At 59.1% G+C, this 14,713-nt stretch overlaps 2 protein-coding genes across 2 annotated transcripts in view; both read left to right on the forward strand.

Moving 5' to 3' along the window:
• Window positions 1-14,713, forward strand: part of LCMT2 (leucine carboxyl methyltransferase 2) — a 517,091-nt gene that overhangs the window by 68,580 nt on the left and 433,798 nt on the right. The window lies entirely within an intron of this gene.
• Window positions 1-14,713, forward strand: part of DNHD1 (dynein heavy chain domain 1) — a 105,312-nt gene that overhangs the window by 350 nt on the left and 90,249 nt on the right. Inside the window, 11 exon segments of the mRNA XM_065589518.1 lie at window positions 329-443; window positions 677-945; window positions 1,628-1,871; window positions 2,500-2,657; window positions 3,407-3,532; window positions 7,789-7,953; window positions 7,955-8,065; window positions 8,200-8,251; window positions 9,473-9,600; window positions 11,388-11,586; window positions 13,362-13,453. Coding sequence (XP_065445590.1) covers window positions 329-443; window positions 677-945; window positions 1,628-1,871; window positions 2,500-2,657; window positions 3,407-3,532; window positions 7,789-7,953; window positions 7,955-8,065; window positions 8,200-8,251; window positions 9,473-9,600; window positions 11,388-11,586; window positions 13,362-13,453 — 1,659 coding nt within the window.

Genomic DNA, 14,713 nt, shown 5'->3' on the forward strand with positions numbered 1-14,713 from the left:
GGTAATGGGAGGAGCAAGCTCCCAGCAAGATCTCTGTGTCAAGTAGTGCTTCAGCTCTGTGGATGGGCTGGCTTGGGGCAGGGGGTGGGGTCTGGTGCTCTTGCTGTGGAGGAGTGGTAAGGGCTGGCAGCTCTTGCTGGGAGGTTGGGCTGGGTGCCCCTGCTGCAGGGTGGGGAACCAAGTGTTGTCAATGTTATAATGTGGGCCTGGCCAGGAGGTTGAAGGACCCTGTTGTGGGGAGTGCAGGGTTGCAGAAGGTGAAGGGGACTGTGCCAAGCCCCTTTCTGCAGCCAGCGGGGATCTCCCCGTCCCTCTCCTGTCCCTGCAGGTGACCCGCACCAGGAAAGAGAAGCCAGTGACCCAACCTGAGCAGAGTCCTGGAGAGACAGAGACTTCCAGAAGTCAGGACTTGGCGATGGTGCTGTGCAATCCCCAGCCAAGTGGTAGGTGACTTCCTCACGCAGGTCTCTCTACCGGGGCCCGTCCCCATCTGTTGCTTCCTGGCCAGATGGAACACTGCCACAGGGCCTCCCAGGGTGGGGGACAGAGTGGATGGGGCAGAGGCCCTGCTGCTGCCCACTATACCCAGGTGCCAGGGAGGGGAGTGTGCACCCCCCGTCATCCCCACTGAGATGGTTGGTTGAGCCCTCACTGTCTGTCTCTCTCTCCTGTGCAGCCCTTCGAGAGGCAGACAAAGGAGGCCCTGAGGCCCTGGCCCCCCAGTCCCCTGAGGAGCTGCTCCAGAGTCTGCCTGCTGAGGTGCTCTGTGGCCAGCAGCCACAGCTGGTGCACCATCTGGATCTGAAGGGCATCGGGGGCCTGGAGGTGAGTGGGCACCGGCTGAGGAGCCAGTACCCAGTGCCGTCGAGGGAGCAACTGGAGCAGGACCTGCGCTCGGACAGCAGTATCCAGGGGGCCCTGGCCAGCCAGCGGGCTTTGCAGGCGGTGAGTGAGTGAGGGGGGCTCACTGCACTGAACTATTCAGGCCAGCGCTGCCTGGCCTCTTTTCCCTTTGCAATGTCTCTAAGAGCTGGCCTTGTGTCGCCAACATCCCTCCCTGCTTCTCCACTGCTAAGAGCTGATTGACCCCCGCAGCTTTGGCGCTTCCAGACGCACCCGGCGAAGCATCCCCGGCTCACGCTGTGTGACACTGAGCTCTGGGGGGGCCGTCTCTCCCTTGGAGTCGGTGACGCACCCAATGTAATGGGGCCTGATCCTGACTGGGGCCTCTGGGCATCGCTGCAGTACCCAGTACAATGATCATGCATCCTGAACTCCCCTCTGCCTCTCCTCCCCATTGATCCCCTGCCCACCGGGGCCTTCCCCTGTAGGAGCTCTTCTCCAGCGCTCACTCCCCTCTGGCCACTTCCTCCTAGAGCTCCCAGACCAGGGCCCCAGCCTGGCTCTTCTCGGGGCTCAGGCTTCTCCAAAGCCATTGCCTTACCTGGGCTCAGACAGGAAGTGGGATCCTGGGGGGGGGGTGTCCCAGGGATCAGGCTGCCGAGTTGGGCACCAGCTGACGCTTCGGAGTGGGCTTTGAGGGAGGCCTGGCGAATGGTGGGGTTTGCTCTGTATCTCCTGGGGCCTGGTGCTGTGGTTTGCTGAGAGCCCTGTGCTATTCCTGCAGGAGGCACTGAGTGAGACCCAGGAGATCTGCAAGCAGCACACGTGGGTGGCAGAGATCCACAGCTTTGCTCACAGCTGGAGCCCCAAGCAGCTGGAGCTGATGAAGGGCTGGCCCGCGGGCAAATATGTGCAGCGAGTCGTACAGCTGCGAGCCTGGGCAGAACGTGTCAGAGAGGTGCCCTCCATGGTCATCACCTGCAACCGGCTCCTCTTGGTGGATTGCAGCAGCGTGCAGCAGGAGATTGGTGTGTGGGGCGTGAGGGGACATGCAGAAGATGGTGCACCCTGTGGGGGATTGCTATGTGGGCATCAGGAGGGGCAGAGGCGCTCACATGGGCAAGGGGCAGTGAACACCTTGTGGAGGAGGCAAAAGTCAGGTGGGGTTAGTCGGGGCGATGGAGTCCTGTGGAGGGAATGGCTGGTCACAGAAGGGAGGGGTAATGGGACCTGGCGATGGGCTCCGGGGTGGGGGTAGCTGGTCATATGGGGGGAGGTAATGGACCATTAGTAAATGGGAGAGCTGTGGACTCTGGGAGTGTGCGGCTGGTGACGGGGGGGGGGGGGGGGGAATGGGCCGTTAGTATGGGGGGGGAGCTGTGGACTCTGGGAGTGTGCGGCTGGTGACATGGAGCGGGGAGTAATGGGCCATTAGTAGGAGGGAGCTGTGGACTCTGGGAGTGTGCGGCTGGGGACGTGGGGGGCGGTAATGGGGCGTTAGTAAGGGGGGTCTCTGTGGTCACACACGGAGGGTTGGTGACGGGCCCGTTGGCGGGTCTCTGTGGTCACACACGTAGGGTTGGGGGGTGCCTGTGGATGGGAAATTGGTGATGGCACCAGCGTTGGCCTGATACCCACTTGCTCCATGCCCCCTAGTGCCCCTGCTGGACTCCGTCATCAAAGAGATCGTCTCCCTGCTGTTGAGTGAAACGTCCCAGCGCAGCGAGATCCTCATTTCCCAGCTTAGCGGGGTCGTGCAGCTCTACCAGCGCGTCAGCACTGACATCTTCACCATCGCCAAGTGCTCCCAGAAGGTATGGCTGGAACAGACCTGCACGGACTCCGTGCTCTGCTGGGCTCAGCCAGCTGCGGCCCGACACGCATTTCCACGGTCCCACTCCACTCCTCTTTGAGCAGGCTGAGGGCTCCCCTTCCCCATACCACCACCCCATGCCTTCAGCTGGATCGGTGCCAAGCCCAAGGAGCAAGGGTTCAGCCCCACCACCCAAGCCAGGCACTCTGTATGGGTCCCATGCTGGCGTAGCCGCAGGGAGGCTGGCTGCTGTCAGCAGGCGTCTCCCAGAGCTAATAACTAGAGCTGGGCAAATAGTCAGTTCACCAAAGAAAGCTTGTCATGGCACTGAAACATGTACATTCCAGCTGAAGTTGGTGACTAGTTTCAGATGAAAAAACCTGAAAATAAACGTGCCAGCAATGTGGAAGCAACCCGTTCCACCACTGCATTTTGTTCAGCCCAAACAAAGGAGTTTTGGTTTTTCATTTTATCCAGAGAAATGGATAAAATTCTGTTTGTTACATTTGTTTTTCCAGAGTTTTCACTCAGCTCTATAAATAATCCATTGGGGCGAGTGGGGCATTGCCCCCACAGTGCCTCAGTCTCTCTGCAGACTCACAGCAGCTGTCTCTGTGCCAGACACACTCAGCGCAGCCCTGCCTCTCAGAGCTCAGTGGGCGGAGATCTGGGGCACTCAGCACGAGGGGCTGGGCGATCTGCTGGGTCCAGCCCCAGTCTGACAGAGAATGGCGCTCATTCTTCCTGCAGCTGGAGCAATACCAGGACCAGATGACAGAGCTGCAGGAGCGTGTGGAGTATGTGCGAGCTCTGAACGAGGTGATCCGTCAGCACTTCCGCCCACTCAGCCTGGATGAGGAGAACCTGGAGAACCTGGTGAGCTCCCAGCAATGGCATGCTATGGTTGTGAAGGGAGACCATAAGAACTGCCAGACTGGATGAAACCATTATCTTGTCTACATCCTTAACATCAATGACTTCATGTGGCAGTGAGTTCCACAGGCTAAATATACTTTGTGTGAAAAGTTTCTTTCCTACCTTCCCTTATAATTGACAGTCCCCTTGTTCCTGTAATATGAGTCAGGGACAACAGAAACCCCCAATCTCCTATTTCTTTTCCAATCAGTATTTGTAGACTTCTTCGAGTGCTTGCTCATGGCCATTCCATATTAGGTGTGTGTGCTCGCCACATGCACCGGTGCTGAAAGTTTTTCCCTCAGTGGTATTGTCACGGAGTCCCCAGGCGATGCTTTGGAACTGCTTCCCACAAAGCCAGTCAGGACTTTGGGGAGCATCCTCTCCCTTGGGGCAGACTGTCCTCAGGGCAAGAAGCTCACACGGCTTCACCTTCCTGGGTCTGACCTTGGAGCATTCAGCATCCTCTGCCCCTCCATGCACTTCCCACAGCAAGTCCGCCCAGGCGGGGTCCTGGGGAAGCCAGAGGGTCCTGCACCCCCACTTCGCAGTCAGACATGACTCTCAGCCAGCCAGTAAAACAGAGGTTTATTAGATGACAGGAACATGGTCTAAAACAGAGCTTGTAGGTACAGAGAACGGGACCCCTCAGCCGAGTCCATTCTGGGGCCCCGCGAGCCAGACAACCCCGTCTGCCCTCACTTCCCTTCCCTAGCCAGCCCCAACCTGAAAACCCCCTCCAGCCCCTCCTTTCTGGCCTTTGTCTCCTTCCCGGGCCAGGAGGTCACCTGATCTCTTTGTTCACCTTTAACTATTCCCTTACAGGGGGCAATGCCCCAGCCATTTGTTGCCAGGATGCAGTGTCTGCCATTTATGTACCCTGGAGACTTAAGAAATGCATAGGGGGAAACTGAGGCACCTACACAGTATTCAGAGGAAACTGTTCTTAATGTTTCCTCTGAATACTGTGTAGGTGCCTCAGTTTCCCCCTATGCATTTCTTAAGTCTCCAGGGTACATAAATGGCAGACACTGCATCCTGGCAACAAATGGCTGGGGCATTGCCCCCTGTAAGGGAATAGCTAAAGGTGAACAAAGAGATCAGGTGACCTCCTGGCCCGGGAAGGAGACAAAGGCCAGAAAGGAGGGGCTGGAGGGGGTTTTCAGGTTGGGGCTGGCTAGGGAAGGGAAGTGAGGGCAGACGGGGTTGTATGCCCCAGTTCCAAGGCTTTAAGCCCTGTGATCGCTGCAAGAAACCGATGCACATCAGCGATCTGCATCATAATTGCTCAAGGTGTCTGGGCGAGTCGCATATAAGCAACAAGTGCTGTATTTGCAAGTCCTTCAAACCTTGGACTAAGAAGAAGAGAGACTTCCGTCTCAATGCGCTCCTAATGGAGTCGGCTCTAACTCCGGCACCGGAGGAATCGAGGTCTGACTCTGCCCTGAGCACCGCAGCGTCGGTGCGGAGCACCCCACCGGTGCAGATCCCTCTCCCCGGCATCTGCCAAGCGGGAGGGAAGATCTCCTACATCTCGCAAGGGAAAGGAGAGGGCAGGAGGGGAGCCAAGACCCGAGAAAGGCGGCTCTATACCTCCTACTGGGAGCTGGGTGCTAGCTCAGGTCGAGCGGTCCAGCCTACCCCGACCTATGCCTGCCACACGGACAGTGACGAGGGCCTTCGTCAGAGGTCCCGTTGACACCCGAGGCCCTGCAGGCAGCACAGGATATCCGGGCACTATCAGTGCCGCCCACACCAGCTACGGCGTCACCCCGGTCTAGGGGTAAACCCGCCTTGGGTCCTTTCGATAGGTCTCCGGCTCAGCGGCACCGCTCCCCATTGCAGGGGATGGCCCGCCAGCGCTCACCTGCACGGAGCCACCAGGCCTCAAAAGCCGAGAGGCAGGCTCAGCGAAGCCCTCGTTGGTCTCTGACCTCAGGACACCGCCCACAAGGCTCAAGGTGCACCTCGCCGGTCCGCCCTTTTCGGCATCAACAGCACAGGGACTGGCTCACTGCTTCACACATGGCTCGGCACCAGTCATAGGCCCGGGACAGTCAGTCTCAGGACCAGAGTCACCAGTTGTAGGCTCGCCAGTCTGTGTCGCCACCACACAGATCCCCTAGATCGGGGAGAAGGTCTCCCTGGCGACTGAACTGCTCCCGGTCCCACTCTAGATCCCGGTACTGGTCAAGCAGCGTGAGGCGTAGATCACCGGAGCGCCGTCGCAGATCCGCTGAATGCCACCGGTCTCCAGGGATCACAGAAGAGATTCGTCCTGAGCAGAGAGCTCCCCGTCCAGGCACAGCGATCGGCACCGCAGTGACTGGGATCACCGATCTACTCGATCGTGGTCACCCGAGAGCAACCACTGAGCCTCAAGCTCCAGCACCGGAACTGAGTCATTGCTGGCGTTCCAAAACCTGGCACCGGTGACACAGGTGGTCCCCTCGATGTCAGCGGTACCGCCAACTACCCCATGGGCCCAGGGCCAGTGGCCAGCTGCCTGGTACCCATGGAACCCATGGGGCTTTACCCAGCCTTCACAGAGGCTCAGGTCAGTGGCAGGGGCCTCGTACAAGCCATCAGCCTTGGTATCCCGCCCTCCCACAGAGCCAGCTATTCCTGAGGCGGGGACCCCTCAGGCTCATGCAGACCCTGGGGATCAGCCGGCTGGACGTGTCAAACCCTGTGGCGCTGGCTTCCTCCTCATCTTTGCCTGATGAGTTGCCTCTAACTTGGGGCTCCAGGCGGAGGAGCTAGAGGAACCATCAGACTCCCTATTCAACGTCCTCTGCTCAACAGCTCCGGCCAGGGTGGCTCTGCCCCTCCATGAAGGGGTGTCTAAGATTACAAATGCCCTGTGGCAGACACCCTCATCCCTGCCCCCCCATCCACAAGAGGGCAGAAAGAAAGTACTTTGTACGGGCTAAGGGCCATGAGTACCTATATATCCACCCGGCCTCAAGCTCCCTGGTAGTAGCAGCTGTGAATGAGCGGAAGAGACAAGGCCAACCGGGAGCCACTCTTAAGAATAAAGACTCAAAGAGGCTGGATTTGTTTAGACTCAAAGTTTATTCATCCTCCAGTTGAGGGTGGCCAACCACCAAGCCCTCCTTGGCCGCTATGACTTCAATATGTGGCAAGCCACGTTTGGAAACGCCACAGAGAGCAAGGAATGTGGCCTTTTGTATCCTGTTCAGCATCCCAAACCTGTGGTACGATAGAATTCCTTCAGTCAGTGCTCCTGTCTCGGGCCCAGAAGTATCACACCACCGTTTGCAGTTGTCCTGTGAAAGCAATGACCGTAATTGTTTTTCACACTCTCTCTTAGCCACGGTCCTTAAAGAAACCCTCAGGTCCCCCATTGTGATACTTCCCATGGGTCTGCAAATACAGGAGAATCATGCCTCCTGTATTGACAACAGCACAGTGCAAAAATGCTGGGCTATGGATGGCATTATGGGATGGAGAAAATTGACGGCTAGGAACTTGAACTCTAGCTCCCAGAGATCCCTGAGTGAGTCATTTCCATCCCACAACATATTGTGAACGTTTCCTGAAAGGCATCGTGCCGGACTGCAGCCCATGGCACACTGAGATACCTACCCATGGTGCACCACACTTTGCATTGCCACAAGCACTCCTGGTGAGTACATCCAGTGCCAACACAAGCAGCTAAGTGTGACGTGCCCAAGCAATATACCGACTTCGGCAGCTGTACGCTGACATGACTGTTGAGCAGTTTGTAGCGTAGACATGGCCTTAGTGTGCCCAGCCCAAAGTGTTGTGGAAATTCTTCCAGGGTGTCTCCATGCTGTGGCCTGTAGGGGGCAGAAGGAAGGCTGGGGGCTGGAGGGGGGCTGGGGATCACCCACTCAGTGTCACAGTTCACCCTTGACACCGCTCAACCTCTCTGAACAGAGCCCCTCCAGTTGTCAGTTCTGAGCCTTCCCCTTTCCAGGCTGGAATCCTGTGATTCTTTCACCCCATAGACCCCGTTGGCAGGGGGACGCCCCCTTTACCAACTGCGATTGCTCAGCAGGCCACACTGGATTCTGCTGCCCTGCAAGTCTTCCAGGTGGGAGCCAAAACAGCCTTTCCAAAGCACAGGATCTTTTTAATCCGCGTAGTAGAACTCAAAGCCTCGCCAGCGCACAGGGTAGTGTCTGCATGTGTCTGCGGCCCCCCTGATTGGGGTCTGCCTCTGTCCCCAGCTCCTGGACACCTGGGAGGCCTTCGTGTACCAGCAGCAGGAGGCCTCGGACTTCATTGTCTCACGGCGCCTCAGCATCATTGCTGAGCTGGTAGACTCGCTGCAGAGAGCCAGACAGGAGCTGCAGGAGTTGCTGACCACGGCCACCACAGGGCAGTTCCTGGACCCCCTCCCAGAGCCCGCGTGCAATGGAGCAAGAGCTGCGAGAGCTGTACCGCCGCTTCCAGGCCATGGCCACCCGGGTGGCTGAGCTGTGCCGCTCCAGAGGATCCTCACAGGCATGAGAGCAACGGGGCCCCCGGCCTGCATCTGCTGGGGAGACAGAACCCCAGGGCTCCCTACTTGTCCCTGTTACTTCCCTCGCATCCCAGGGAAATGCCCCCGTGACTCCCCTCACCTCCCTGTGTCCCAGGGACTTTGCACTCAGGTCTCCTCCAACCTAGGAGAGAGAGAGCCTGCAATCAGTAGCGTAGCTAGTGGGGTGCAGGGGAAGCAGCCGCTTCCCCTCAGCATGCTTTCAAAAAGCGGCACGCCTGCCGGCCGGCGCTGACCTCCTGCAAGCAAGGGGGGGCAGCACGGCCAGAGGAGCCATGGGGAGGGGGCAGCACAACCGGAGGAGCGAGGGGGGGCACAGCAGGGCGGCTCGCAGCTGCAGCCGGCCGCCACAGCCAGAGGAGCAAGGGGGGGCACAGCAGGGCGGCCAGCAGCCATAGCCGGAGGAGCGAGGGGGGGCACAGCAGGGCAGCCAGCAGCCATAGCCGGAGGAGCGGGGGGGGCACAGCAGGGTGGCCCGCAGCCACGGCCAGAGGAGCGAGGGGGGGCACAGCTGGGCGGCCAGCAGCCGGGGCCGGAGGAGCGAAGGGGGGCACAGCAGGGCGGCCAGCAGCTGCGGCCGGAGGAGTGAAGGGGGGCACAGCTGGGCGGCCAGCAGCCATAACCAGAGGAGTGAGGGGGGGCACAGCAGGGTGGCCCGCAGCCACGGCCAGAGGAGCGAGGGGGGGCACAGCTGGGCGGCCAGCAGCCGGGGCCGGAGGAGCGAAGGGGGGCACAGCAGGGCGGCCAGCAGCTGCGGCCGGAGGAGTGAAGGGGGGCACAGCTGGGCGGCCAGCAGCCATAACCAGAGGAGCGAGGGGGGGCACAGCAGGGCAGCCAGCAGCCATAGCCAGAGGAGCGAGGGGGGGGCGCAGCAGGTTGGCCAGCAGCCGCGGCCGGAGGAGCGAAGGGGGGTGCAGCAGGTTGGCCAGCAGCCATAGCCAGAGGAGCGAGGGGGGGCATAGCTGGGCGGCCAGCAGCCGCGGCCGGAGGAGCGAGGGGGGGGCGCAGCAGGGTGGCCCGCAGCCAATGGGCCGGGGCAGCGGGTGTGGTTGGAGGAGGCAGAGCGAGGGGGGGGTGCAGCAAGGCGGCCCGCAGCCGTGGCCGGAGGAGCAAGGGGGGCGCAGTATGGCGGCCAGCAGCCAATGGGGGGGTGGCACAGCCGGAGGAGCCAGCCAAGGGAGGCGTGGCCAAAGGAGGATCCGGGGGGGGGGCGCCTTTTTTATGTTTGCTCCCCATGCTCTTAGATCCTGGCTACACCACTGCCTGCAATGTGAACAGCAGCGGGAGTGCTGGGTCATCCTGTGCTGCTGCCTGGCTGGGGTGTGGGCGAGACTCCTCCCGAGTGAACGTCCTGTCCTTCCTCTTCCCAGGGGAGCAGACAGACGTCTCCTTCGTAGCCAGGAGCCGGGGGCTCATTGAAGCCCATGAGCACGTCTGGAGGCTGCTACGCACCATCTCCGAGCAGATCACTGAATGGAGGTGCCTCGCCTTCAGCAAGGTAATGACCGGCGCCTGCCCCACAGCTAGCGCAGCCCTGGGCTCCCTCCCGACCCAAAGCCCCCCCCAGCCCGGCCTGTGCCCCTCCCTCCTGACCCGCAGCTAGCCCAGCCTGTGCCCCTCCCTCCTGACCCGCAGCCCCTGCTAGCCCGGCCTGTGCCCCTGTGCCCCTCCCTCCCGACCCGCAGCCCCTGCTAGCCCGGACTGTGCCCCTCCCTTCCAACCCACAGCCCCTGCTAGCGCAGTCCTGCCCCCCCCAGCCCAGCCTGTGCCCCTCCCTCCCAACCCGCAGCTAGCCCAGCCTGTGCCCCTCCCTCCTGACCCGCAGCCCCTGCTAGCCCGGCCTGTGCCCCTCCCGCCCAACCCGCAGCCCCTGCTAGCCCAGCCCTGGGCTCCCTCCCTCCCGACCCGCAGCCCCTGCTAGCCCGGCCTGTGCCCCTCCCGCCCGACCCGCAGCCCCTGCTAGCCCAGCCCTGGGCTCCCTCCCTCCCGACCCGCAGCCCCTGCTAGCCCGGCCTGTGCCCCTCCCTCCCGACCCGCAGCCCCTGCTAGCCCGGCCTGTGCCCCTCCCTCCCAACCCGCAGCTAGCCCAGCCTGTGCCCCTCCCTCCTGACCCGCAGCCCCTGCTAGCGCAGTCCTGCCCCCCCCAGCCCGGCCTGTGCCCCTCACTCCCAACCCGCAGCCCCTGCTAGCACAGTCCTGCCCGCCCCCAGCCCGGCCTGTGCCCCTCCCTCCTGACCCGCAGCCCCTGCTAGCCCAGCCCTGGACTCCCTCCCTCCCGACCCACAGCCCCTGCTAGCGCAGTCCTGCCCCCCCAGCCCGGCCTGTTCCCCTCCCTCTCGACCCGCAGCCCCTGCCCCCCCAGCCCGGCCTGTGCCCCTCCCTCCTGACCCGCAGCCCCTGCTAGCCCAGCCCTGGGCTCCCTCCCTCCCGACCCGCAGCCCCTGCTAGCGCAGTCCTGCCCCCCCAGCCCGGCCTGTGCCCCTCCCTCCTGACCCGCAGCTAGCCCAGCCCTGGGCTCCCTCCCTCCTGACCCGCAGCCCCTGCTAGCCCGGCCTGTGCCCCTCCCTCCCGACCCGCAGCCCCTGCTAGCCTGGCCTGTGCCCCTCCCTCCCGACCCGCAGCCCCTGCTAGCCCGGCCTGTGCCCCTCCCTCCCGACCCGCAGCCCCTGCTAGCGCAGTCCTGCCCCCCTGCCCGGCCTGTGCCCCTCCCACCCAACTCGCAGGCCCTGCTAGCCCAGCCCTGAGTTCCCTCCCTCCCGACCCGGAGCTCCTGCTAACCCAGCCTTGCCCGCCCCCACCCGGCCTGGGCTCCCTCCCTCCCGACACGCAGCCCCTGCTAGCCCAGCCCTGGGTTCCCTCCCTCCCGACCCCATAGCCCCTGCTAGCGCAGCCCTCGCCCCCTCCCAGCCCGGCCTGTGCCCCTCCCTCCTGACCTGCAGCCCCTGCTAGCCCAGCCCTGGGCTCCCTCCCTCCTGACCCGCAGCCCCTTCTAGCCCAGCCCTGGGCTCTCCCACAGCTCTGCTGGTGCCCCTCACTCCTGGCCCCCAGATATTCCAGCAGTGAGCTCCGCCCACCCCAGCTCTGCCGGTGCCCCCAATCCTGACCTACAATCTCCCTTGTTATCCCAAACTTGGCCTCCTCCCACACATTCACAGCTCTGCTGATTCCCACCTGCAGCCGCCCCTGCTATTCCATAGGGCTCTCCTGAGTGTGGATGGTTTTGCCTGAGGGATGCACCCCCCTGCAGGGCTATCTGAGCACCCGCTGGTCTTTCTGTCCTACCAGTTCAACACCCCCCTGGCCACGGAGAAGATGGCTGAGTGGCAGAGGGAAGCGTCCCACATGGAAAAGTCCTTGCCTGCCAATCACCCCATCCTGCAGGCCTGTGTGCACATGATCACTAGTTTCCAGCAGTTTCTGCCCCTGCTTCAGAAGCTGGCCAGCCCACTCATGAAGAATAGCTGCTGGAGGGAGTTCTTCACGGGTGAGCCCTGCAGGGAGCGATGGGAGGGGAAATCCATAGCGGAGGGGGACAGTTCTGTGGAGACTCGTATCCCTGGGCCCTGCATTTGGCTCTGGCACCTTCAGGCCCAGAAAGGCCTTGACAAAGTGGAGGGAGGTCCAGGCAGCCCCAGCAGGGCTGGAGAGGCAGAGCTGTGGGAGAAATGGAAGGAGCCATATGTGCCGTGCTGGCTCTGAGAGGGGCGAGGGACGATCAGTCTGGGGAGAGCGCCTGGGGTTTATGGTACAGTAACCTGGACACAAGCATGGCCCAGCAAGTGAAAGGGTCTGTCCTGCTGGAGCAGTATCAGTGCCTGGAGCATGGCTTCATGCACCAGAGCTTGGCAGGCCAAGGCGACCCAATGGCAGGTCTGGGGGGCATAGGGACCTGGGCTGATGTAAAAGACTGTTGGCTCTTTGCCTCAGTTCTGCACGACATGCTGAGTAAAAATTGGCACTATACCAAATCCGTGTGGCCCAAATGGATTAAAAGCTGGCTACCGGAGAGAGCCCAGAAGGTAATCAGGAATGGGGACGCATTGTCTCATGATGATGAGAAGGATGGTCCGGTGGTCAGGGCACCAGCCAGAGACTTGGGGTCAGTTCCCTACTCTGCCATGGATTTTTGTGTGACCTTGGGCAAGTCACTTAGCTTCTCTGGGTCTTGGTCCCATCTGTACAGTGGGGATAGCCCTGCCCCCCCCAGGGTGGGGTGAGGTAAAGTGTTTTGAGATGGATTGATGAAAAGTGCTGTGTCAGAGCTGGGGCATTGATATGTCAGGGAGGGGGTGACGTTCTGAGTGTGATATAATATCTCATTGAAAGGTGACAGGGCCAGAAAGAGTTAATTAACTCACCAACTGACCTGACCCATGGCCGAACTTTAGAGACTGATTAGGAAGATCTGTAAATGAACAGAGCTTTGAAATGCAGCCAGCATTGTTAGAGGTAGAAGGGGAGGTGTTTGCTCAGGTCTTGTGATGTAAGCAAACAAGTCTTGTCTATTGCTATAACTTTAATTCAAAGATCAAAAAAGGAATATTAACATTTATGATGATACTTGAGTGAAATAGTATTATTGTCTATATGTCTCTTTGAAGGTTGTGGTAACCTGTATCTGAACTGTTTAATGGATAAATTACCCTACGCTAATTGCCAGGATGTTTAGGAGAAGGAAAGTTAAGCCTAATGTTTTCTCAGGGCAAAAGGCTGCTGGAAATGTATAAGAACCCTGGGACATGATCCTACTTCATCTCAGATCTGCTTTGGGTTTTAAGAGGGAGAAACCTTAAGCCACAAGGATTGAGATCCCCAGTCACTGACTGGAGTCACCCTGAACATGGACATTGGACTATAACCTCTGGACTATTTCTAAAAGGACTTTTGGCAACTACAAGCTCACCTCTGCTATGTATCTGAACCTCAAGAATTGAATTCAAGTCTGTCTCTATATTGATCTTTTAACCAACACTTGTGGAGTGAGCCACGGAGCAGCTCCCCCAGGGATGGGGCAGGTTCCCCATCGCTGGGATTTGGAGAGGCTCTTTCTAAAAGCCTGGCTCTGGCTCAGCCGTTAGGTACCCGCTGGACACAAGAGTCAGGAGCTAATGGTCCCTTCAGGCCTTGAAATCTATGAAGACATCTGGGGCCTGGAACCCCCAGCTTTGCCTGTACCTGCTGGAGCCCAGGACCCTGCAGCCTCTGCGAGAGGATCTGGGCACTGGGGTGCTGACAGTAACCCCTTGTGTTCTCTTGCAGCAATGGGAGTGAAGTGCCCTGTCAACCTGCAGTTCACGCTGGGCCAGCTGCTGTCCTACCCGCTACTGGAGCACAGCGACACCATCCTCAAGGTGAGCGAGGCCCATGCTGCCCCATGCTGCCCTGGGGGCCAAACGGCTATGGGGGGGATGCTGGCACCCATCACTGCAGGACTGGATCCATGGGCAGGCGCAGTGTGCAGTGTGACTCTCGATGGTGGGAGGTCAGGATCAGAGACAGCCTGGGTTCGGCATGGGCAGTTGGGCTCCATATGGGGCGCCCCAGCCTAGAAACTCTATGGAGAGTAATTCCATGCTCTAATAATAAGAATAACGCAGTAGGGATATATTACCATCCAGCTGACCAGGATGGCAATAGTGACTGTGAAATGCTCAGGGAGATTAGAGAGGCTATTAAAATAAAAAACTCAATAATAATAATGGGGGATGTCAACTATGCCCATATTGACTGGGTACATGTCACCTCAGCACGGGATGCAGAGATAACGTTTCTTGCCACCTTAAATGACTGCTTCTTGGAGCAGCTGGTCCTGGAACTCACCAGAGGAGGGGGAATTCTCGATTTAGTCCTATGTGGAGCACAGGATCTGGTCCAAGAGGTGAATATAGCTGGACTGCTTGGTAATAGTGACCATAATATAATGAAATTTAACATCCCTGTGGCAGGTAAAACACCACAGCAGCTCAACACTGTAGCATTTAATTTCAGAAAGGGGAACTACACAAAAATGAGCAGGTTAATTAAAGATAAATTAAAAGGTACAGCGCCAAAAGTGAAATCCCTGCAAGCTGCATAGAAACTTTTTAAAGACACCATAATAGAGGCTCAGCTTAAATGTATCCCCCAAATTAAAAAACACAGTAAAAGAACCCAAAAAGTTCCACCGTGGCTAAACAACAAAGTAAAAGAAGCAGTGAGAGACAAAAGGCATCCTTTAAATAGTGGAAGTTAAATCCTAGTGAGGAAAATAGAAAGAAGCATAAACTCTGGCAAATGAAGTGTAAAAATATAATTAGGACGGCCAAAAAAGAATGTGAAGAACAACTAGCCAAAGACTCAAAAAGTAACAGCAAAATGTTTTTTAAGTACATCAGAATCAGGAAGCTGCTAAACAACCAGTGGGGCCCCTGGACGATCAAGATGGTAAACAGCGACAAAGAGTCCTGTGGCACCTTATAGACTAACAGACGTATTGGAGCATAAGCTTTCGTGGGTGAATACCCACTTTGTCAGACGCAGGAAAGCTTATGCTCCAATACGTCTGTTAGTCTATAAGGTGCCACCAGACTCTCTGTTGCTGTTTACAGATCCAGACTAACACGGCTACCCCT

This window comes from Chrysemys picta, chromosome 1 (genome assembly GCF_011386835.1).
Source record: "Chrysemys picta bellii isolate R12L10 chromosome 1, ASM1138683v2, whole genome shotgun sequence".
In the NCBI taxonomy this organism is placed as follows: domain Eukaryota; kingdom Metazoa; phylum Chordata; order Testudines; family Emydidae; genus Chrysemys; species Chrysemys picta.